Below are 26,487 nucleotides of genomic sequence, written 5' to 3'. Positions count from 1 at the left end.
ACCACACATTCCTGGTTATCACTGGTCAATGACACGATCTCACATGAGAAATTTACATATCTATTTAGAAAAGCGCAAAATAAATATTTGGCAGTTTCGTCTAAATGGCTAGACTTCCCTTATACAATACCTGATGTGTGGCTGTCTAGCTGTCCTTCTGTCTGGTGATGGGCCTGTAGCCCTCGACCGACCAGCAAACTCACCTTCCATCTTTGAATAAACATTTATCATGCTCTGAGACACTTCCTTTATGTTTCTATAATGTCCACGTTTATTATGTCACTTTTTATTGCTGATTGTGGAAAGGATTAACGAATCGAATGCTGTGTTATGATTCTATTACTCTGTTTATTTGAATTTATGTACATTTTGTTTTTCTTTTTCTTTAATGTTTAATTGTTCTTGTTTTATGTTTGTATATGTATATTATAAAACTCAATAAAAATGATTGCATTAAAAAAAATAGCATTACATTTCATCTGCACCGGTAATTGTACAGTTAGTTCTAAATATAATTGTAAATAAGAGACAATATTCAAATCTATATTTTTGCATATTAAATGGGAGATAGGACCTTATTGTGGTCCACATACAGTGCTGTGAATTTCGCAGCGCCGCCTGTGTTTTTAACACCGCCCATTTATCCCCCCCACTCGCAGAGTTCCCCACACGGCTGCAAGTGGATGTTTTGCATAAACATCCATTCATCGAAACATCAAATAATTTTGTGTGACCGCATGCATCCGTTCACATGCTAGTGAGTGGATTCGAGCAGTAAGGGGGGGGGGGGGGACTTTCAGCATGGTGCCGGGCGTCATTTACCTGCTAGCTAGGCTGTGAATATACACAGCCTATTGAGCAGGTCTTAATGCAGTTATATGACCCAGGTCATCAATTGGGCAGCAAGATACAAAATCACCATCAATAAAACTAATGGTGAAGTTCAAAGCAAAGATCTTGAAGCAGGCACTGATCAGAGCCAGATTCATGCCAAAGCTGGTACATTAATAAACAGTTGGAATCCAGCCTAGGTAACATCAAAGCAATGAAGTAATACCAAGTCCTGACTTGTATGCATAGGTGTAAGAGTTACATGCATACTCTGACTGCATGTGATGCATCACGCAAGATTGTGCTACTGTTCTTACCATATGCTTTATGACATATAAGTTATATCATTAATTATTTTGACGTTTGCATGACAACTATTGTGTTGTGAAATTAATATAACTTTAGGTAGTATCATTTGCTCCACCTAAAACATAAACAAGCAATACTATTTTAGCTGACTACTTATTCCCCCTATCCCTGTTGCCCAGCTCTTATACTGCTTATTCTAGCAATTTGTATGTACAAAAGCTCATCCCAGAGGCGTAACTCTGGGAGACAATGAACTCATCTGCTGCCAGGCTCCTGCTCCCAAGGGGGCACCTCTCCTCCCCTGCAAGTTTGAATCAGTTAATTAAAAGCCACCAACTTCACTTCTGTGGCTGACTCCCCGTCCTAGCAGGCTAATAGATGTCACATTCTCTATATTTTAAACATAATTTCCATAATATATATATACATATATTTATGTAAGGTAGTGTATGTGTGTGTCAGGGGGGTGGGGCACCAATATTTATCTTGCCTCTGGGCAACTCAGATTAATTTACGCCACTGGCTCGTCCCTATCTCTTGGGGTTTGGCAGACATAATTTTTGCACCATAGCAATTGCATATGTGCTATTTTGAAAATATGAAATGTATTTATTATACTGCCTTATAATATCTGTGCACTGACAAAGTTGAATTTAGGATTGTGTTATGTGTAGCAAGGTCTTATTCTTTCCAAATGCTCTGACATAACTATAATTTAGTGCAAGATTCCTTTAATTTTTTCTATAGGTAATTAGCAAATGTCACCTTTTTTTTCTCATGGGTATTTAACCAAAGTATTGGGGTGCTAAAAATTGGAAGATTAGGCAACCTCCTTATGAAAGCTTATACTATATGAGTTACTTTTGTGACCACACCAACATGTGTTTGTCTGTGTGAAATCTTTGTTTTGTGTGATCTATTTAAGGGACGATGGAACCAATAAAAGTTATATTTTAAGATAAGAGTGCCCCCAAAAAGAAGAGAGTACTTTTTTCCGTTCTTTGACTACTGACCCTACTCTCAGGGAAGCACATCCACAGGAGAGACCTTTTTTGGGAACCCCATTCCCATTTACTCATATTTAAATTTTGAAATCACTTACCTAAAATTTCAGACAACATTTTAACTTCAGTTGGGATGCCGGGGTTAAGAGGTGTATGGAGATGATGCAATGTATAGTCCCCGCTGTCCTAATCAGCTCTTAACTGCCATGTCACAGACTGGGTTTGAATAATGACAGGTAATAGCTGATTGGCTGGTTGTTTATCACTCTCTATTTTACCGCTTTTGAAGCTTGATACATCTGGCCCAGAATGTGGTTTGATCCGTCATCCAGGCAACAACTGTTACTCAATATTCACATACTTCTGCTGTATTTCATCTGTTTCGCAGCCAAATACTTCTTAAGCAAGTCTCTCCATATAGATCTGATGGATTGTTCGAGGCTTATCAGTAGTTTGTATTATAATATGAGACAAGTAGTCAAAACACAACAGCAAAACACTTTTATTTTTTCATTCAGTGTATTTCATCACAGACATGTTTATTCTTACAGAAGCAAATCCATGCATTATACATTCACACATTATTTTTGTAATACTGCTGATCACATAAAAAATATATATATATATATATATAAAAGCAAGTGCACTTGGTGGTGTAAAGGCAATGTCTTAGTGAACAACTATGCTACCTAACATTCAGACTACATGCAAAATATGCACTCTCATATTCTATAGATATTTAATAAGAAATGACATACAGATATTGCCATTATTTCTAACTATGCCCTAAAGATTATAATGTTGTTAAGTGATCAGTGTTATGATTGAGTCTTTAGTTGGGTTGACCAAAGTGTAATTGTCAGTGGCATTTGTTGGTTAAATAAAAATACTCCTTCCTGCCTTTGCGAGTCCATGTCACACATAACTGTACGGACGTTTCTCAATGGAAACCGTTCTGAAATCAAAAGGACAAGCAAATACAAGTGGCAATAACATACATAACTATGAACAGAACCATTAGTGGTATAGTAGACTCAGACATAGGGATATATTTACTAAGATGGAAGTTCTATTGAATATGGGATGTTGCCCATTGCAACCAATCAGATTCTATCTAGAAGATGCTAAATAAATAAGTAGAATCTGATTGGTTGCTATGGACAACATACCATCTTCAATAGAACTCCCATCTTATTAAATTTACCCCAAAACATTACAACCCCATGCTATAAGCCAGAGGAACCCTAAACCAGGCTTCAAGGCACCCTAGAGGTCCAGCTTTTACGGATAGCCATGACTAAGTACAGCTGGGTAAATCAAATTGATTGCGGTACTAATAAAGTCATTTGTGTCTAAGGTCGGTTATTCTTAGAACCCGGACTGTAAGGGTGTCTTGAGGACCAAGTTTGGGAACCTCTATTATAAGCCATTCTTTAATAAGCCAAACCTACAAGTGTCCACCCCGAAATATGTGACTCTATAACTTGTTCACATGTAACTTTTACTCTACAAACATTTACAATCTTCCCGTAACCTCCAACACGAACACAATGGGATTAAATAGATTATGATGCAAACGTCCATAAAGTTTTTTTTTTTTTTGTTTTGTTTTTTTCAATCTATTGTCATTGTTAAATAGGTTTTTACTATTTTGTAGTTTGGGTGTTCATTACTAATGCAGTGAATGTAAATGGGACTGAAGACAAAATCCGTTTCACTGTACGCACTGGTGTTTTATATGCCATCGGATGTGTTGCATTCTATTTCATGCATTTACTGTCAGACACTGCAGACTGCAGTGGTCTTGTCCCTTGGTCATTCTCCAACTGCATACAGTAACTGTCCATGTTTAGGTCAGAAGCAATACAATTGCTGTCCTATATATATCAAGTCAAGGATAGGCAACACTGGGCTTTGTGCGCCTGCCTTACAGTTAATGGAAATAAATATACATCTATTTTCAAAGTGACATCTAATGATTTATATTCAAATGATATTCTAAAAAAACCATTTTGTTATTGCATAAGCATTAGTTATTTTTAAATAATTATTATCCTATCGTATCCAATCGTATTACATGTGCTTTTATGCTCATAGTCAAACAATAAGTTACAGTAAATGAATGCTGCTGTGCCCAAGCACTTGCTCTGCATTATTATTATGAGCCAATACTTTCCCAAACACAATCTAGGTCTATGAGAACAAGCATTAAAACCTTAGTGTATATATATATATATATATATATATATATATATATATATATATATATATATATATATGCTGCAGGGAAGCTTTGAAAAACCATATGAACGCGATTCTAATGCTGTCCTGTGTAGCAAGTCTTCTAAAGTTTCACATTGTATTAGTTTATATAAAATATATATATATATATATTTATTACTGTGGTACACACATGCAATAAGCCGTAGTTATTTATGAGCACTTCCTCACCTATAATGGATATAAAAAATCATATAGTTCATACAATTTAATGGATATAAAACATCCATTTTGTCTCTGCAGAAAGTAGCTTGTGTGTTATCACATATAAATTAATCTATTCTTTTTTATATTGATGTAGAAAGTGAAGAGAGCTGTTTTATTTCTTGAACTAGTGCTGTATAGTTTTACATCATATTGTATAAGGCTGTCACAGCGGTTATTTCAGTCCCTGGAGACGTGCTGAATAGTTGCATTTGGAAAAAATGTCTATGCTTCTTATTTATTTTCAGGGCTGCCAACACAAATTGTTGGGCCCAGTCCCCAATCCCCCCTCCCCCCCCCCCCCGGAACAATGCCGCCAGCTGATTTCAGCTGGAGTATCGGGTCGCAGCCAAGTAGAGACTGCACAAGCGGTAATTCACATATGAATTACCGTTTGTGCTGAACTTGTGGACCAACAGCCAATCAGAAGCCACTTGCTGTGATAGCTCCTAATTGGCTCGAAATGCCAACAGTGGTGCTCCAGCTGCAATTAAATGATGACACCGATCAACAGATCAGCCCCCTGGGCCCCCTCTCTGTTTGGGCCTGGGATAACAGGCCCTGAAGTACACCCGTGATGGTGGACCTGTTCATCTTGTATTCTTAATCCTGTTCAACATGACTGGGTCAGCAACCCAAGTATTGGGCCCAATATATTTTTTACCCCCGCACATTTCTGAAAAATAAAGTAAATGTAAATAAATATTTTAAACACTGCTACCTATATTAACTTAATAAGTACCTTTACACTATTGAATAAGAGGGCGAGACTTGTGCAACGTTACACCCCAAGCTGCTACAGTACTGTCGCTCAGTAGTTTCATCCTGTTCTCCCTAGACAAACAAGTATGAGTTCAGAGATCCTGGTTACAACAATACAAGTAATAATAACCGCAACTTGTTATCTTGCTTGCATCCAAGCTAGAATTTCCTTACAGTCAAGTCTGTCAATATCCAATGGAATAGAGACATGAATACCAAGGATGCTGCAGTAAAAAATGACAACTCATGATGGTGTTAAAGGACCAGTAACCTCAAATACAAGTATGCTTAAAGCCCGTGGTGCATGGGTTTACATACGGCTTCAGGATTATGGTATTCAAATAGGGGAATATAGTTGCGTCTACTGCAACAGGGTGAGTGTGTTAGTGTGTGAGTGCATCAGCTGTCCACTGGAAGAAATACAACTCCCAGCAACCCTTGTGCCTGTCCAGCACCCCAGAAGCCCCCCAACCCAGTAGATTGGAGTTCCCCTCGGGAGCCCCCGGGAGCCGTTAAAAAAATGGGAGAATCCCGCAGAGGGGTGCATCTATGTTTTATTTAAATATTTTTACACAGTGCAGTTTTCCAGCACAGCAACCATTTTTTATTGGATACGATTGATATCGGGGGCACGCATTCCCTTGGTAATTCAATATTGGGTGCAAGGTAAGCAACTTTTTTTAAATCTTTGTTAACCTCGTTTCCAATTGCATCTCCCCTTTTTATCATGGGGTTTTCACACGATTTCATTTATTTAAAAGAACCTCCTCCCTGGTATTAACCATCACTGACAATTGCTGGTAGCAGCCGTCACCTATGATTTTTGTTCCTGCAAAGTATGCAAAGTATGCCTATTCAGTATGGGCAGCGGTGGTACCACCATTGCCCTCCAATTGCTAACATAATCTAACTGTGGCATTTGTGGAATGCTCACAGGAACACACCATTTATTACCATAAAATATTTTTCCATAATTTTTTCATTTTTCACTTTTTTTTAGTTTTTGGTTTTAATCAGCAGATACCCTGTCAGTAACTGCTGGAGAACACTGCAACCTATCACCTTTAGACACCTTTAGTAGAAAATAGCGTATATACTCCATAACATGGAAAACCTCAATATAAACAATAACTTTTTGCCACCTGGCATTTGGAAATGGAAATATTTAGTCACTGCCACACTGTGTGCTGAGGAGACAGCTAGGGCCCAGTTGGAGACAGAAAGCTGTTTTTTGCAATCCTTGTTCAAGAGAGGTCTGAGCAGAGGATGAGTTGGTGGTAGACCAGAGGTTTGCACCGAGAACTGGATTCTGACATTGGTCTGCTACAGTGGTTACCTGGAGACCTAATCTTCTTTTAACCACGCCAATGGGCCAAACCACTATCTGAGAAAGTAACCTCAGTCGCACAAGGCCGAAAAGGCTGCTACCTTTGAGACTAAACTCATGTAAATCCATTTGTAAATAGTAACTGTTTTATATCAGACACCTTGTATATTGTGTTATTGATCCTTTAATAGTAGCTTTTACATTTTTCTGAGGTTTTATTGTGGGAACACTATTTTACACATTTTTGCTATGTGCATTTAGGGTGATGTCCTAATTAATGACAAATATCAATATCCCTCTTTCATGCGTGTGGAAACTGGCACAATAAGACACAATAATTAGCATTGTTCATAAACCACCAGTTCCATCTTTTAAGCATAACAGCTATTTCGAATGCTACATTTCCCCAGGCTTTTCTACAACACTAATCCTACTTCACAACGATTTCCTACCATTAATATTCACACATAAATAAACAAACTTTAAAAAAATATTTACCGCAATCTTCAAATCTATAAATAACTAACTCCAACTTAAGCTAATTTATCAAACCAAAAAACAACAACAAAATAACCTAAATGCTAGAAGGCACCGTGTGTTCTAGTTCCTTTATATAAATATTGTTAGAGCATTCTTCAATTAGTTACAGAAAGAACTGAAAATCACATTAGTTATACAAGAATCTGTATTAGAAAATGTTAGGAAAAAAATGATAAAGCCCCATACACACAGGGTGACCCGGCCTCCATGTTGAGCCACGGGCTTAAGCAGGATCGCTCGGCACACATCGCAGTACACCCAAGATGCACACCACAATGTGTGCTGAGCAATCTGTACAGCACTGGGCCTTGCCTGCTGTTTATAGGCAAAGCCCTGCGACCTGCATGCGCTGTCTTTCCCTGGGGGCGATGGCGACGCGCAGGACCTTGCATCGGCGTCACCCCGGGGCTGTACACACAGAGCGATCAGTGCTCCATTTTAAAGATCAAGTTAAATCTACTGGGTTAGGGGGATTCTGTGTATGCCCCTTTACACATTTACCTGCCTTGGTACACACAATCTGTGTATCCTTACCTATACTAGATAAAGCATTTGCTTGCCAGATTATAGTAATACACAAGTAATTAAGCCCAACTGGCAAAAGGCAATTAATAAACTGTAAACGAAATAAAAGCAGTAAGTGAAAGCAATATTCATAAAATACAGGTTTACCAAAATAGGTGAAATAAAACCAATCCATACTCTCCTACAGTATATAATATTTCAAATAAAGGCTATTGGATGTATATAGAGTAAAGAAAACAAGAAATATGCTAAATAATGACTATTTGACAAACAACAGAAGCAGAAATATATATTTTTTCAATTATATTTAAATCCAGTGCTCTAAATAATGTGTGCCCTTTTATTTTGAGAAGCTTTCTATGCTATAAGCAAGGGGGTCATTTTCGGAACTAAAAGTGGCCAACATGGGCAGCACCAGAGATATAATATGATATGTAGCCATGGCAGCATCACTGGATGGCAGAGTTGCTGTACTGCAGAGATGGAATAACAGAATGAATGGGGACAATTCAGAGTAATGAGGGTGTTGGGCTGTCTGTCATGCAGGGCGGTGGAGTCACATGTCAGCAGACAAAACAGGCCTCACAGTGACAGGAAGTTGGCTCATCGGGATTCTTCCCTGTGTGCCCTATGACCAATCCTCCCCTGAAAGCTTACATTAAATTTGCTCAAAAATAGAGGAAATGTGTAGATAGATATACTGCCATCGTTTCCCTACTAAAATAAAGAAATTTGTTTTTAATCATTATTGTTATAGTGCAAAAGTGTAATTACAAGAGCCAAATGACCTTTTGATCATCCTAGAATAACCCTCATTTGTTTTAATTAAAATAATTTGCTAAACACATACTGAATGTTTTGGTCTATGTGACATTTTAAATGGGGTGATCATTAATTGTTTAATTAATGGCCACAGTTTTATATTTGAATTAGTCTCACCAATAAAAATTACTTTAGATAATGGGCAGTATTCAATGCTTTTGTTCGGCATGTGCAGCAAATCCTATTTAGGATTCGCTGCACAGTCGCCGACTTCCGGAGGGCTGGAGCATTCACTGCCAGCCCTTCCTGTCGCCCTATTCAACGCCGCAGGGGCTCGTTGCCCCTGACGGCAATTTTTAACCACTGCAAGGGAACGCAGATTCATCACATTGGCTCACATTCCAGTTCACCTTAAAAAGATGGCGATTGCCAAACGGTGACACACGGCGAAAATCACTCTGAAAGCAATTTGCCATCCTAGCATTGAATACACTCACGGCGAATTACGGCGAATGTAAGTGAAAATCCCATTAAAAAACAACAGCGACTTGCAGCGAGCATGAAACAGAGAACTGTCCGGCATTCACTGTTTGCTTTCGGCGAACAGTGAACATTGAATAGGGCGAATCAGATTTTCAGTGAAAAAGATTCACCGCAGAAAGTGAAAACAGCCCGATTCTCCATAAAAAACGGTGAATCCTGAGCATTGAATACTGCCCAATGTCTTAACATAAGCTATACATAATACTGTAATCTATATGTAATTTATAGTGTCTTGCAGCATGCTTTTCTTAGAAATGTAAAACAATGGAATTTGAGTTATTCCAAAAATAAATATTCTAAGAAGCCACTGGTTAATGGGAAACCAATCAGGATCAGAGACAACTGTTACACCACAGCAAACCAGCGACACACAAATACACACTTATATGTATGCATGTATAGCTATAATATATATAAATATATGCAGAGCATCTGGCTACCATCGCCCCTACAAGAGTATGCTGACCTATTTATCTATGAAATACATTTGTTTTCTCAGTCGTGATGTTTTCTTTAGGCACATCAATGTTGCTTCATTCAGTACAAATACATTGTTTTCATTTTACACACCTATCACAACATGTTTCACACAAAGTGGAAGAAGTACCAAACCTTGGACAGAGATAAATTGGAGAAAGATAATGTACTAGCCAATCAGTGATGCAATGCTACAGGCTGTGTATACAAGTTAATTGATTGGTACTTTACCTCTTTCCAATAAAGTGGAGAGTGATAAACAAGCAGCCAATCAGCTCCTACCTATCATTTTTCAATCCCAACCTGTAAAATGACAAGTAGGAGCTCATTGGTTGACTGTTTATCACTCTCCATTGTATCACTGTTTGAAGCTTGATACATCTGCCCCCTTGTCTCTAATGTTTAATACATTCCCCTCCAAAACTTGTTCTTTCCTCCGCATATTCTTCACTTTTTTTGGTCTATATGTTTTATTCAACCTCATTATTTAACTTTTCCTATATAGAAATACCACCTCACTCCAAGACACCATGTATAAAATATACATTTGCTATTCAATAGTTGAATGAGTACCCAATTGCTTTCATTGATCAGACCTAATCTAAAATGGGAGATTATTCACATAAAATTACAGGAACTGTCCGGAAAAATGATGTCATTTAGTCAAATTGGAAACATTGTTTTTCATATAGCTTTGGCTTTGTAACTAGTCTGTATAGCTAACCAAGCAAAATCATTTCCATGTTAAATATTGGCCAGGATAGAAATAGCCGTAGCAGACGTGTCACAGAAGACGGGATGGGAGCATAGTCTGGCTGTTTAAGTTATATGCTTACTGTAACATCGGTTAAGCCCAGGTAAGAAAAAAAATGTAACTATATAGGCCTATTGTGAATAGATCTTCTGGGCTGAAGTTGACAAACACGGAATGGTTAACCAATCACATTAAAGTGTGCAAACTCTATCCGAAATGGTCTAAACCCATTACAGATGTGGGAGGATAGACCATGAATTTATAAACTGGCAATCATTCTGAGCGCTGAGTAACCCCATCAGTACCTCCGCAATCATATTAATAATAAGAGCATCCTGCTGATTTTTAATAAGAGTATCATCCATTTTTGGGGGGGTGTTAGGGCTACTCTATTATGCCAAACAGATTCTGCATTTCCCAATTCCCTGTATGCTTAGAAAGGTGCAGAGGGATCATGGTATAAACAGCGGAGCAGTGCTTCCTTTTTTGGCCAAGATGCACTTCATTTATTTTAAAACACTATCCACGGCGGCTCTAAAAATACCATACATCTGGTTGCTTGGCACTCTGCTTATTTTTCTGCTAGGACTGCAGCTCTGCGTTCAATCTCCTGTGAGCACTGTCAGAACAATAACCTCTCCAAATATTTGTGCAAGGCTGCTTCAAACTCAAATGCTGAGTGTTTAATAAACCCCTTTGGCGTCAAAGAGGTAACTTCTCCATATATTGGTCAGAAGCTATACACAGGGGCCTTGTAATGTTTTAATAACAGCATTTTAACACACTTTAAATAATTGCTGTCACTTTTGGACCCCACACCTTGAGAAGGAGAGCTGATGCTACGGAGGACGAACGTAAAAGTGTTCTCGTATAAACCATGAACATGTAAACAGTATCACTAGATTCAATTGTGGCCTAGACTCGGTCTTGTGTAGGACGCTTAATATAATCCATGTTAGAACCTTATATCAATTCAATACCATGTTCTACTCATCATTAAAACTTAAACTTCCTGTTGAGCTAATGGGTTGTATTCAATTGCAAGGACGCAACTCCAACAATGTGGAATGTATCCATCTGTTTAAGTCTGGCATATATAGTTAAGGTGTTGCTCTTACCTAACGAATCATCACATTTAGGCACAAAGTTTTAGAACGGTGACTTTTTTTCTTTGTATGACCTTTGCGCTGATTTCTATAAAAACTGGTTTAGTTGCACTGTGGTGTTTTTTTGCATATACATAAAACAAGTGATTTAGTTGCACTGTGTCATGCAACAAGTTAAAAATAAACAATTGATGTGATTTTAATACAGAATATATATGATGTTTTTAACTGCTTGTCTTCAGCTTTAGATCCATTGATGCTCTTTAAACGTTGATGGCATGGGCGTGTTTCTTGCACAGAGGCTTATCCTTTTTGGAGTAAAAAGGCTGGCCCTCCAAATTCACGTGACAAACCTGGAACCCAGAACAATTGTGAATATTATTATTAGCATATTGTAATTTAATTTGATATCATTTGGTCTGACTTGGTGGTGCCCGTGACCTGAATTTCTTGAACATTATTGTTTTGGACCTATCAGATGAGGTTACCTGGTTTCAGATATTTTGAGGCAAAAATTATACTAAGCACCTTAGTTTATTGTAATTATTCTGATTAGCAGAGTTAGAGATGCCACCAAGGTGGTATAGGTGGCGCTGTTGCACTTGCCCAGCAGTCCTTAAAGACTCCTGCAGGCTAAGGCTTAACCTATAACAGCCACTTTTCCTCAACGGATTATATCCACCAGGTACTAGTGTGCCGCCAGGTCTTAAGGTGGACAAGGATGCTGCAGGAGGCTGGGCAAGGCAAACACTGGACTGGAGTCAGACTGGGACAGAAAAGGAAGGAGCAGACACACAATGCAAACAATAAGACATTTAGCACACTACTGTGTGCGACTGGTGCCAGACCATTGCGGCAGATGGTGCACACTAGAGTCACAGTACAATAGTTGTTATGTACATGTACAGTACATGTACTGAACCACAATGGCAAGGTGATAAACTATGCAGTCGCTGTAGCGCCAGAGTGCAATATGAGCAGAAGAGGTAGAAGCGTAATTCAAAGCAAATACATGCAGACAAATGGACTACTGGACTGGACTGGTGTACTGACATGTAAGCACAGGTATATACACACAGAAGCTCATTAGGAGCAAGTACATAAAGAACACAATACAACATGAATATGTACACAAGGTAAAGTGCAATGGAATATGCTGTAAAACTGTAAATAAAGAAATAAGGCAAACAGAAGCTCAGTATGAGCAGGGACAGACAAGGCAAGGTATATTACACAGGACTAAAGCAGAAGCTTTTTTTAGAGCAGGTACAGGCTGGAATATGCAGGAGAATGCTCTTGTAGAGCAACAGCAAGCTCCACGTATCTCAGTGTACACAGGCTAGTCAGGTTTAGACAGAATCAGGGTTGGTCAGGAAAGCCTGAGTATGATCTGATGTAAAAGCTTGAAACAAGCAGTATTGCCAGCACAGAGCTTAGGGCAGACTGGGTAATATAGGAAGTAATATCCAATCAGATCAGCTAAAATAGACATGCCCCTTTAATGAGGAAAGCCACCGCAGGAGAGCAGCCTGACATACAAGGCAGAGTGCTAATTGCCTGATTATGTGACAGGTGAAACTGCACACAGAACAAATACAAGAGTAAGGCTGCATTTACACAGACCCACCAGAGGCGGCTTGTATCAAGCAGTGCTTAGTGTGATAGAAAGTTTGCATTTGCATTATATATATAGATATATATATCTATATATATATCTATATATAGATATAGATATATATATATAGATATATATATATATATATAGAGATATATATATATAGTGTTTGTGTGTGTGTGTGTGTGTGTGTGTGTGTGTATGTGTGTGTGTAGAAGAAGACATGGCAGTTTCCCGTAGGGTGATAACCAGCACCACATTGCAAATACAAGTGGCGGGCCTGCCAAAGCGATATTTCCACATTGCAGTGTGGCTTCCACAGGGCGCCTTAGTAACATTATGCACCACTGTATACCAAATTCAACTTATGACATAGTATACCCACTTTATATAGTGGCACATTACTATGCCCCTGTTCATATTATGTAGCATTATAATTCTCTCTGGTTAACTGTATTCCACATTATAATAAGCAGGTCCAGAGGAATCACTAGACTCCAAGGCAAAAGTTTGCAAGGGCCCCTATGTACCACCCAATGGTTTAAAATGTATATAAACATGTAGTTGTGACAGTGTAGGTGGGCCCCATCAGCTCTGGGCCCCATAGCACTCCTTGTTAGCTATGCTCATGCCATTACTAGAACAGGTTGGCAGAACATGTTATGTTAGATGAAAAACTTGTCATAGTGTAGGAGCTGGGTGCTGCATGAGCTGGCATTTTGGTATCACCCTTCGGAGGGTAACACCTGGTTTCGGCCCACATGATGCCACTGGTACAGTGTTCTATGACAGATTGCTGAGCACAAGAATGGCTTAAACATGGAGGTATAATTACTAAGCAATGGCTTTTGCAAACTGTCACTTCTCAGGAGTTTCAAACTCAGTATTTAAAGAGTTACTAATAATAAGTGCAAAGCCTGGCAAGTTATATCAGTGCAGCTTTACACTTCATAAATATACCCCATAATGTGTTAAGGATGATGTTACAGGTGTACAGGGATACTCACAGCACAGATGAAGCAGGTATCATGCCAGGTGTGGCCAAGAGCCTCAATGAACTTGTCTCCAGCCTCAACAGGGAAATCGCATCCATGGCATTTTGTACTAAACAGGGCAACGTAATCTGCAAATCACAAAGATTAGCAATAAAACAATCCATCTGTAATGAATTTAATATGAATATGACTATTATATTATATTTGTCTTTCTGTATTCAGCAGAGTGTTATAGTTGAGAACATTTTGAGGCAAAACTAAAATTCTATAAAATGTATCAAATTACCATACATGTTGGCAAGTTGCACAGATGGGCTGTGATTCGCCAATCTGTGCCTCGTGGAGTCAATAGCAAGACTCACATAGTAACTTTATTTGTTTTCAACCTCAGGAGTAGGAATGCATATTGTATCACACAAGATAGTGGGTGAGATTTATCAAAACTTGGAGAGAGCAATAGTGTAGACAGGCAAAGTAACAACCAATAAGCTTCTAACTTTCATTTTTTAGGATGTTTTTGAAAATTACAGTTAGGAGCAGGCTGGTTGTTACTTTCTCTTTGTCTACTTTTTCTCTCCCCATACATGTATGTTGATAAATTTCAGGCTAATTAACTAAAAACCTTTTATGTTCTCCCCATTTGGAATATTATTACTTGAGCTAATTTACTTTAGAGCAGTATCCGCATATCTGTTTTCAGGTAACACATGGGGGTGCATTCAATGCCGGGGGGGCCCTAGGCTGCCTGCTCGCTTTCACCGCTCGCTCGGTTAGTATTCAACTAACTCCCCCGTGTATGCTGCTTCCCCCTTGCTCCGTTTTTGGAGCGAGGTGGAATAGGTTATGCGCCGCAGAAGCAGCAAGACTCGCGGCTAAATGCAGCGGGCTCCCTGCATTAGCTGTGAGCCTTGCTGTTTGGGGGAATCCTCGCTATCCTCTGACAGCGAGGATTCCCTTGGAACGTACAATAGGGTGAACGGCCGGCGTGGGGGTTAAACAGCGTTTTCTGCAATCCCACGCCATTTAACCCCCTCCCCGGCTGCTCGCCCCTGCATTGAATACTACCCATAAATGGTCTCTTTTATAAAATGGGTTGTGGGTGATAAAACTCATTGCATATTGCGTGCTTGAAAAAGGACAGTTGTGAGCCGATTGGCTGGAGCACCATTTATCTTACACAATGAGTTCTATCACTCATTGATAAATGGGTACCAAAGTATTTTCCCCAGTGACAAAAATGATCAAAATAAGTTAACAAAAAGTTAGTAAGCATTCCAACTTATTACAGTACTGTTGTTATGTTTTATGTACTTATCCACAACCTTGTGATGCTTTTAAAATAACATTCCTTTTACGTATAAGAGTATAGTTATATAAAACAAATGCAGCGGCCAGTGAATTGCTAGGGCTGGTTCCTTTAAAAAAAATTCCTTTTGCATATTTGTAATAACTGCAAAGATGAAAAAAAAAAGAGTACTGAACATTTTCTCCAAGCATATTATAGAATTACAATGAGTTGTATAATTGAGCTTTTCTCTTGGGCCAGCTGTCTTATGCCAATGGTTCATTCATTTCCTATTTGACTTCCAGTTTTTAAAGTTTTTATTAAACTTTAAAATAACTATTTCAAATACCTGTTTTAAAGACTGTTCAAAGGGTATAAAATGTAGCTTTTCATTTAGTAAATGGATTTTTTTCTGATGATTTATAATTGTTTTTAATGTGTTAGCTTGACTATAATAATAATTAAGCAGCTATAATAAAAAAAAAAATGACACTTTTTACCATGTTCACCAGGAGTTATATATAGATATATCTAGACTACAAATGTGGCTTGCTTTAGATTTGCATGTCACAGCTCAGGAGAACATGTCCGTTGACACTAGCAATGAAAATACTATACTTACCCAGGGGAAGATGTATCAACTCTTCAAGAGAGGTTAAGTGGAGAGAGCAATAAAACACCAACCAATCAGCTTCTGTCATTTTTTTAAACACAACCTATAAAATGGCAGTTAATTGGTTGGTCATTTACCTCTCTTCTTTATCTCATTCCAAGGTTTGATACTCCTCCCAGCTCCCTTTAGAATAGGGCAAGGAAGTATTGACAAATTAATTAATCTTGCTTCTCTTCAGAAACTGAATTGTTGTATTCTACGACTTTGAGGGGGGAGGGGGGCACCTGGTTTGGGACAGAAGAGGAGGGGATGAACTCAGTTAGTGTCCTTCTCCTCCATGCTATGTTGTCAAGACAGTGAGAGCTGTGAGGGGAGGTGTTCAGGGCTTAGCACTAGCTCATGAAGTGCAGCTTCTAGACTGACACCTTAGATGGTTATATAATTGATAAATCTCTGAATTTTATATATTATAGTATACTCATATATTCGTAGATTACAAGTCAATAACAATTAATGAACAGTGAGGGCTTTGCAACAGTACCTTTCTCACAGTATGGCTCTCCATCCTCCATATGGAAGAGACTATTACCAAATGGCTTCCTACAGGCGGCACAGACAAAGCAGGTAGTGTGCCAAGTCTGTCTTAGGGCATGCATCACCTCCTGTAAAGAGAGAATTATAATATATAGTATACTGGTCTTAATCAAAACCTACTGAAAAAAATGAAAACATATAACATGCAATTTCCCTTTATACCACTGCTCACTGTTCCCAAAATAACATCTACAACTATTGACTTTGATAAAGCTACTGTTGTTGCGAAACGCGTAAGTAAATGTGTAAGGGCCTGGCAATTTGGTCAGTTGTGACTTTCCAGCCTTCCTTTTCCTGCTAAGGAATCATCATTTGTGCACCCATCTACTACTTGGGATGAATTCTGGGTTCCGCAATCCGCATGCACCTGTAGGTGAGAGAATTGGGACACTAACAGCAAAAAACATGTTGAATGGAGGATAGTTATACCGGCTTACTGACCATTGTTTGCAACTATTAAACACGGAACTATCCTGAGGCACATAGAAACGGACTTCCTTTGAAAAACGCTTATCACAGGGTGGATTGTCATTTTCCACTTGCAAAAACTTTTATTTGGCAATGATTGTTTTTATTATGTTGTTTCAATTTACTACATGTTTTAGTGAATACAATTGTAAAGGAAATCTAATCCATAAATTAATTACTTAATTAATTAATTTTCTAGTGCTGCAATCTTGTTTGTTTTTACTGATATCATCAGATTGAGCTGCATGTACAATCAACAGAAAACATTACTAGTGGCCTGGGGAAGTGCACATCATTATCAATATAGTGTGTAACCTAGCAGAAACGGAATGGTGCATCACCAGGCCTCATTGCAAAATGTAGGTACAGGACCAGGGATGCCACTGTAGATTACCATGCATCTTGGTTTTGAAAAGAGCAGAGAATGAGCCTCTTCTGGGCATGTGCACTGGGCGTATGCGGACTGCTACAGCTGCCAGGGGTGTGCAGTGGCTTCTGAGGCAGTGGACCTAAGCTCTTGGTTCCCCTGCACCCATATTAGTTATAACACTGTAACCTGGCCTTATTAACAACTCAGATGCACATTGAAGACTTGAAGTCACAAGTGGAAATGTTTTCCATAGCAACCAATCAGATTATAACTTCTAAAAGGTGCTAAATAAATGATATATTGAATATGATTGGTTGCTATGAGAAAAATCACAGCTTCTGAAAACTTGCATTTTTAGTTAATATACCCCTAGATATCATGGACGAGATTTAATGCCGCCCGAGTTCAGCGGCAGTGCGAGATGTCCGCCGGACGTTTAAAGGGGAATTAACTTACAAGCCATGGTTTTGCCTTTGTAAGTTAATTCCCCTTTAAAAAAATGTCCTAGTTCGGTGGACATCTCACATTGCTGCTGAACTCGGGCGGCATTAAATCTTACCCAACGTTTTAACACTCTCAAAAAGTTTGTTATGGTCAACAGGTTCAAAAGGTCAATATGTGATTTTTCAATATTTCTAGGGTTAGGATTATGGTTAGCCACTTGAGGGGGGGGGGGGGGGGGTTAGGGTTAAGCACTAGGGAGATGGTAAGATTTGTGTTAAAATAACATTTGGACCTTTTTGGTGATGAGCATTTGAATATCGACCTTTTGACATGGTCAATCATTTGACCATCGCCCTACAGGCCATCTAGTGTTGACCAGTTGACTGTCCATCTATGTGCTATGTATCCTACAATCAGGGCTATTTTTCAGCAGGCTCCAGCAGGAACTGAGGTCGTTATTCTAGTTCACTCTTTCTGACAAAATATTTCTTGGATGGACAAAACCATGTGCACTGCAGGTGAGGCAGGTGTTACTTGTGCAGAGATAATTAGATTTGGGTGGGGTTTTACACCTGCCTTACCTGCAGTGCACATGGTTTTGTCCATTCAAGAAATATTTTGTCAGAAAGAGTGAACTAGAATAAGGGCCACAGTTCCTGCTGGAGCCTGCGGTACTTATGAGTTATCCGGGCGCCCGATTTCTAAATCGGGTCGGATCGGGCACATCGCATCGCATCGCATGCGACCATCGGATGCGATGCGATGCGATGCGATGACCCGATTTTTCCATAGGAATCAATGTTAAAATGGACAGAGTCCATTTTAACATGGAATTCAATGGGAAAAAGGGGTCCTTTTCATACCCCTACTATCCAAGTGGGCATGGAGTTGGATATAAACCTGTGGCGAGCGTAGCGAGCCACCGAGCCCGAAGCGTGGCGAGGGTAGCGAGCCCCGCGAGGGGACACAGAATACCGTCCCCTCGCGGGGCTCGCTTCGCTCGCCACGCTTCGGGCTCGGTGGCTCGCTACGCTCGCCACAGGTTTATATCCAACTCCATGCCCACTTGGATAGTAGGGGTATGAAGAGGACCCCTTTTTCCCATTGAATTCCATGTTAAAATGGACTCTGTCCATTTTAACATTGATTCCTATGGAAAAATCGGGTCATCGCATCCGATGGTCGCATGCGATGCGATGCGATGCGATATCGTATCGCATCGCATCTGATTGTATGCCTTAACTTAAGGCATACAATCAAAAAATCGGGCGCCCGGATAACTCATAAGTACCGAGCCTGCTGAAAAATAGCCCTGCCTACAATCCAAAAAACATCAACTTCAATATATATATAGATTATATATTAAGAAAAGCATTAGCTATAGCAGTGTAAGATCTAGTGGCCTCATCTTCTATAAACAGTCTGTTTCTAGCACCAGTTGCATCAAAGACAGAAATGATAATTCGCCTTTGTTTGCCAAACATGATTGCGGCTTTCCTGAATGCTCTTTACTCCTAGCTTACTCATGTCTAATCTTATAGATAGAAAGGCATCCATAGAAGAATCATTTCCAAGAAACAGTTCCCAAGTGTTCGTCACTCCTCTTCTAATGTAGCAGTGAGGAAAGCGCGATAAGGTCATGCTGTTTTTCTGTTGTTCTGCCAGGCTTTTTCTAATCTAGCTAATATGGTGCATTGTGACCTTGTAATGCACTGTTGGGTCTATTCACAGTTTGGGAGTGTTATCTGGACAGACTGTCTGAAGTGTATGACCTAACACATGGCATTGAGCATTCTTCTGCACTTAACTGAAGGGAGTATTCAAGTACTTTTTTTTCAAAGCTTGAAACCAGCACAAATTGATTGTCTGCCTCAGTGGTGGCCACAGTATGTTTTAAATAAGTAATAACCTGGTGTGTTTAAATTGTTAGGCATATCAACTCCATCATGATGTGGCCATAACCTATTTTGAAGGCTGCCCATATTTCAAAAGCTGCAAAGTTAGGAGAGTTGACATATGTCCTGAGAGCATACTTTTACTTCCATAATGCTACTGGCATATTAATGCAGCGGAAAGGGAGTAAACCGATTCACAGTAGTAACTGATTAGCGAATACAACCGCATGCAGCAGTGTCTATTGGCCATCACCTGTCTGTAGCATCGGTGCATATTGTAATAACGATCGGTGCGTTCTTATGAGTCAACATCGGCTGCACCTTCAAAACTTGCACCAACCCTAAGACAGCTGCAGTTTCTCATTTGGTCTATGAACTCCTATGCCTGTGGCTGTGCATCTATGAATGCAGCCAGTTACATTGACATGCTCACTACACCTACCAGGAATGCCCATCACTTTCCACAACATTTTAGATACATTAGATCTCCAGTGCCATATATACTGTAGGTTTGCCAGGCCCAGGTACTGTGTGTAAGGTGTGGCATAATTGGCCATTTGACCCTCAGATTTTTTGGGGGATGGGGTGCAATCTGCTTCATTCATGGCTCCGTCAAGTAGGATCCTCCTCCTCAATGCTGCCATCTTCACAGTGTTCAGGGAAGGTGAACTAGAATGCATGCGCAGTAGAGACAAAGTCTGGAGAACACAATGATAAAGTCTTTGCTCGTACGGTGCGGCACCATCTTCTCTGGGGCAGACACTCTTGCTGGAGCAGGGTGTATAGAGAGGATCTGTGACCCCTCCGAACCTCCATTGATCATGGTTAATTAGAACCCGTTGTCCCCCTCTCTTGATAGCACTGATGATTGCAATACGGTATTTGTGAAGAAACTGTGTAAGGCATGCGCATCTGAGTCTTTTACGCCTATGCAAAACAATGCTCAACTACAAGAAGATTAGAGTTGCATTCTGAATTAGGCCTCAGTAGCGTAGAAACAAAAATATTTTTGTTTTAAAAATAAACAAACTTAGCAATGATTTTGTTACATTCTTGCAACTGTCTTAAAAAAATCTGTGATATTTTATGTAAATAATACAATGTTAGTTTTAGAAAGTTGTCCTTTTATCCTTAGCAGGAAGTTGCAGATCTAAATAGTTCAGTAGACAGAAATATACTTACCCCCATGATTTTGGTGTTGCAGCGGGCACAGGTTGGAGCAAAGAACTGCTCGTAACAATGCTCACAGTAAACACTTTTCTGCTCCTCCACAAAGCTCACATCAGCCAGAGAGGTCTTGCAATAGGCACAGTTGAACTCCTCAGGATGCCACGAACGACCCATAGCAACTAAGAATGGTCCTCTGTATATTACATTAAAGATACCAACGTTATTAGACATGTCTGTTATAACTATGTGACAGCACAGTGCAGTAATGTCACTCTTATTTGAAAAACAATGAATTTTAAGCACTTATTCAGTGCAAGTTTAATTTATTTAGCTGAAATAATTATCCAAAAGGATTTGCAAATTAGCAATTTTTAATTTCTGTGGCTCCGAGGATGTGTGGGGATTCGATACATGCCACTATTATACATCTCCCCTGAATTACAGGAAAAGGGGTGGGTGGTGGTAGATAATTAAATTAAATGGGAGGATATTTAAAAATAATATTACAAAGTAGGCAAAGAGTGGTGATAGAGAGGCAATTGCACTCAATGGAAAATATAAAGCAAACACATGTCTGGAAGACCGAAACATCTACTTGTCTGTCATAACTGGTAGGCCAAACATGTTTATACCATAGAGTTGGTACGCTTACCGGATGATGTTATTGCAGTGTCCACACAGAGGTGTTCTGCTGCTTGCTGGGCATCTCTCTGCACGTTGAATCAATCCTCTTGGTGCTTGGGCTGGTGGATTGTTCACAGGCTGAGGAGTGTAGCTTGGAGTGCTGATCGGAGCAGGGGGTGGAGGTGCTGCTTTTGGCAAGGTGTGCTTAGTAACGGTACTGGTCGATTTGCCAGGAGCAAACTTCTGAGAAAAGGCATCATCGGTAATCCATGGAGGACGGTTTGATGGCTCCTGCTGGGGAGCTGAATAAGTAGGAGCAGCAGCAGGTGGCGGAGCAAAGCCGGGAGAAGGACCTATTAAAATATAATTTAAAAAAAAATCATAAGCATGCCAGGAAAATAGACCAAATCGAACCATGTGTATGGGTCAGTACTGTTCCCCAGGCTTCTTGATTACTCCTCTTTTGTATTTTGTAGCTAATGTCTTAACAATATTGTAGGACCTGGGCAAAGCAATGCACTTGGACTCTTCCCACCCATTAACATTTTTTTTCAACAAATCATAACTTGACCCTCCTGCAGTACTGCACCATCTTGTCCCTTACTTCCATACAATGAATAGAACTCTCATTGTAAGATAGTTCCAGCCATTCTCCAATCAATCAGCATGCTGACAGCCATTCACTGTCTGGCTGCAGGTTGGGAAGCAGGAAGAGAATGTTGCACTCTGATTGGTGGATAGCACCAGCCATCCACCAATCACCATGCTGGCAGCTATTCACTGTCTGGCTGCAGGTTGGGAATCAGGAAGAGAATGTTGCCTGATATTTTCTACTGCCTCCCAAGAAGCTCAGGAGGCAGATGCCCACAGCCCAATCTACCACTGTTCAAAGGCCCCTAGAATTGGGGGGCCCATGTGCAGCTGCCCATAAAGCCCATAAGTTAACATGGTCCTGAGATACAGTATAAACATTATAAACAGTATAAACAGTATAAACATTCAAATGTGATCATCATTGTTATTTTCCTGCATTGGTTATAATATACAATGATCCCTATGGCTACATGCAAAGTTTCTTGTGTCCACATACTGTAAATGGAACCACTTTAAACATATTTATTATTAGAAGACAAAACAGGACAAGTACAGTGTACATACTCTACACTGCTCTATCTATCTATCTATCTATCTATCTATCTATCTATCTATCTATCTATCTATCTATCTATCACCTTAATAATTGCTTAAGTGTCCTGTCTCCTGAATCAACTGTCTTTATTTACCATGTACAGATGGAGCGTCCCACTTCCTTGCAGGGGTTGGCGGTAGATTCTCCAGCCCCCAGAAGGGGACGCATGCGTATGAGACGCACGTGCGTCCCCTTGCAACGGAGCTCCACTGCGTCCCCGCCTCCTCGCCGCCAGTCCTCAACATGAACCAACACCTCCCACTGCCCAACCCTACCCATCTCCCTGAAGCAAGGTTCGCCAACAGGAAACTGGGATGTGCATGCGCGACGCTCGCACTTCCCAGTCAGATGTAGCGTCCGCTCGCCAGTGGGGGTGGTCTGAATGAGTGGCACTACATCTGTACTTGTCCTAAATTGCCTTGTACTGTAACTTGGTATTTTTCCTGTTTTTGCTTATTTATGTATTGTTAGGCACTGTGGAACCCTTTTGGTGCCATATAAATAAATGATAAGTAATAATAATAATAATAATAATAATAATAATAATAATAATAATAATAATAATAAGAATAAGAATACTAATATTCCTCCTATACCCAAGCTGCAAAAGCTGCCTATCAGCACAAAAGGTACTGCAGGCACAATGATCACTCACTCACAGCTACCCACTTCTCCTCAACGCTGCTTCAACTTCTGTAGTAGAATGACTATATACTGGTTCCTTGGCAGTGTCAGGGAGTCAGGTGCTGCACTGTGACATTCTCATGCATTACCCAGCTCAGGTCACTGAGCTGGCAGTGCAGACAGAGTCTCCGGGGGCAGCTCTCTGGAGATGCTGGGAATGCCTCCGTAGTGATGTAACAGAGGCTTCCCATGAGGCCATGCTTCTTTAAGTCAGCACATGCCAGGAGACTATTTACTGCACCAGGAGTTGCACCTCTGTGCTCACCCGGTTGTTGTTATGTTCCCGCATCCCTCCCATGGCCGGCCGCCACACCCTAATTTGCATAAGTCACGCAGAGTGTCCCTTCTCTCTATATTAAAAAGTTGGGAGGTATGCATAACAGTGGGTACCCAGCAAATAGAAATTGCCAGTGTCCAGTGTCGCTCCCCCAAAGCACTCTGCCCTAGTTATGTCCATGATAAGCATATGATAGGGTTCATGGGGAAATTTACAACGAAAAAATTCTACCTCTATCCAAAACACAACGTCTTCATCAGCACACAAACAAAAACCTTTCCCTGTTGAAAAGCAAATGGTCACCCCTTGAAGAGCAAACTCACATCTATCCAAAACACGTCTTCATCAGCACACAAACAAAAAACTTTTCCAGTTGAAAAGAAAATGGTCACCCCTTGAAGAGCAAACTCAAGTCCCGACAGTAAGCACCGCCAAATGATGCAGTTATCACAATGCTCCAGGGGAACCCCAACTCCACCAGGCACCATGCCCAACCACCTACACACACCAACGTTCACAGAGGAACAGCCACCAAATTCCCACACATACAGCGCAACAACCAGGAGCAACAGCAACAACGACAACAACATGGTCAGACACTGCAGGACCCCTGCAGCAGACAAAAGTTCTATTTTTTAATAAGGAACAAGCAGGAATGATGTTCTTAAATCTCTCCATAATAACAGCAGAGGTTTCCAAAAACAGTCTTCAAGGCTCCCCAACAGTCCAGGTTTTAAGTCTATACATGCTAGGCCACAGGTGACTTAATTAGTACCTCAGTCTATTTCATTTAACCATCTATGCTGTGCTGAATAATCTTAAAACCTAGACCATTGAGAGCTGCGTTATGGGAACCTCTAAACTAAGTTAACAGGAATGGCATTCCCGAACCTGTACTGGGCCAAAAAGTATTCTCTAATGAGTTAACTAAAGCTGGGTACACATTAGTAGATACATCTGCAGATCAAGTCATCCACAGATATATCTACAGATGGATTGGGCAGCGTGTTCGCCAAACAAGCTGCCCAATCTGTTGGGAGTGGGACTGGCATTACAAATTGGCGGGTGCACTGAGCTACCAATTACCGGTGGCTCTTCGTGTGGCTGTATGGGCGGTCGGTGGATCGCCCTTACACACAGAATGATGCGCCAATATATCTTTAGATATATCAGGCATTGGCTGTGTTGCACATCTGATGCTATATATCTGTGACGCCATTCACAGATATATCGATGGTACACACGGGTAGATGGTGCATCGGTATATATGCCTTCCAATCAAATATTGTCCCAACGTTATCGCCTTTGTGAGCGATAAGGGGGATCAATATTAGATATTTCTGATATCTGATGAGGTGCAATATTGGTAAATGCACCCAATAGCCTAAAATGCTGCAATTGTCCAAATTCAGTCTTTTTGGGGAGAAGTTGGTTGTGGAGTCATAGGGGTGTTAAGCAATGCTATCTAAAACATTTGTGGAGTGGTGAGTAAAAGAACTTCACATGCAGTTCAAAACTCACATGCACTGCACTGTATAAATAAAGGCCTACTAATTTTAGGGCTGGAGTCATGGTGCGTACACACTGGCCGATATAACGCCCGGTTGGTTGAAGGACCAATATATCGTTGTGTCAACGGCCAATGTCTACCACAGATATATAGTCCAGAAGCCACCAGTGATTGACAGCTCGGTGGGCGGACGCATGCATATGAACCTGGCCATTTGTGATGTAAGTCCTGATGAATCGGGCAGCGTTGGCTGTTCGTCTGTATATATATCTGCAGATCGATTGATATATCTACTACAGTGTACACAGCTTTAGCGCTGCCAGATCATCCCTTGAAAAAGGGAAACATATGAATTACACAAGTTCTGCGGCTGCTGAAAACCAGGTGAAATAAAAACTTGAAGTCAGCCAGCTACAGAATCTGTGTACTAAAATATATTTAAGGGATGTCCTGGCAACCCCAGCTGCTGACTCCATAGAGTTAACTTAAATTGAATTTGATTCCACCCCACAGTTTAGCTTCATGGATTACCTGGCATAAAATACCACATTGATGTGCTGCTTATTTGAAATATGGGTCTATCTGCCACCTAGTGGAGAGTGCATGAAATAAAGAGATATACTAAGTATTTTTTTCCAACACTCTAAAGGTGCGCACACATGGGCAAAAATCGCTGTCAGTATGGTCACTGACAGTGGCGTAGCTACAGGGGTCGCAGCGGTCGCAGATGCGACCGGGCCCCTGAGCCAGGGGGGCCCAACCCCCGCCACTGTCCGTCCGTCCTGTTTCCTCCATGGTTCAGGGGCGGAACTACCGCCGGTGCAGACGGTGCAGTGCACCGGGGCCCGAGAGGTTAAAGGGGCCCGATGCCGCCGTCTGCCCGGCATGACATGATGTGAACTTTTTTTTTTTTCATGTGCTCCGTCACTGTGTGTGGGGGAAGGAGGGTGAGCAGGCGGTGCGGTGTTGTTGATGGCGTGGTACAGTGAGCTGTCTGGACACCGGGGCATACATGGAATGGATGCAGCTGCAGCAGCACCCTGTCTGCACGTGTGCATCCATTCCTGCCCGGGATTGGTCTACTCTACTCCGGGCGCTCACCCCAGTACACGGACAGAGCCGTCCGCCGCCTCCCTCCACCCCGCCCCCGAACTGGCTGCTGCTGCTGCGTGTAACATAGCTACCGTTCAGCAGCACGCAGCAGGAAGAGGCATCGGACAGTGAGGTGAGGAGGACAACTGAACGCACAGCCACAGCAGGTAACCAACGGGTCACTTGCTGCCGCCAGCCCACAGGCCCCTGTCACACAGGGCACAACCGCGTCCCCTGC

The 26,487-nt window shown here is 40.8% G+C and overlaps 1 protein-coding gene across 1 annotated transcript in view; it reads right to left on the bottom strand.

Moving 5' to 3' along the window:
* Positions 1-2,622: 2,622 nt before the first annotated feature.
* Positions 2,623-26,487, bottom strand: part of LOC146007756 (LIM domain-binding protein 3-like) — a 48,806-nt gene continuing 24,941 nt past the window's right edge. The window contains exons 5-9 of the mRNA XM_083146352.1: positions 21,526-21,850; positions 20,886-21,066; positions 16,474-16,594; positions 14,047-14,162; positions 2,623-11,777 (exon numbers count right to left, since the gene is read on the bottom strand). Of these exons, the coding sequence (XP_083002478.1) occupies positions 11,688-11,777; positions 14,047-14,162; positions 16,474-16,594; positions 20,886-21,066; positions 21,526-21,850 (833 nt within the window). The 3' untranslated portion in view covers positions 2,623-11,687. The remainder of the gene's footprint in view (positions 11,778-14,046; positions 14,163-16,473; positions 16,595-20,885; positions 21,067-21,525; positions 21,851-26,487) is intronic.

The sequence above is a fragment of the Crinia signifera genome, chromosome 6 (genome assembly GCF_055691185.1).
Source record: "Crinia signifera chromosome 6, ASM5569118v1, whole genome shotgun sequence".
NCBI classification, from domain to species: Eukaryota; Metazoa; Chordata; class Amphibia; order Anura; family Myobatrachidae; genus Crinia; species Crinia signifera.
The sequence above is the reverse complement of the archived record's forward strand: the minus strand, read 5'-3'. Positions and strand labels throughout refer to the sequence as shown.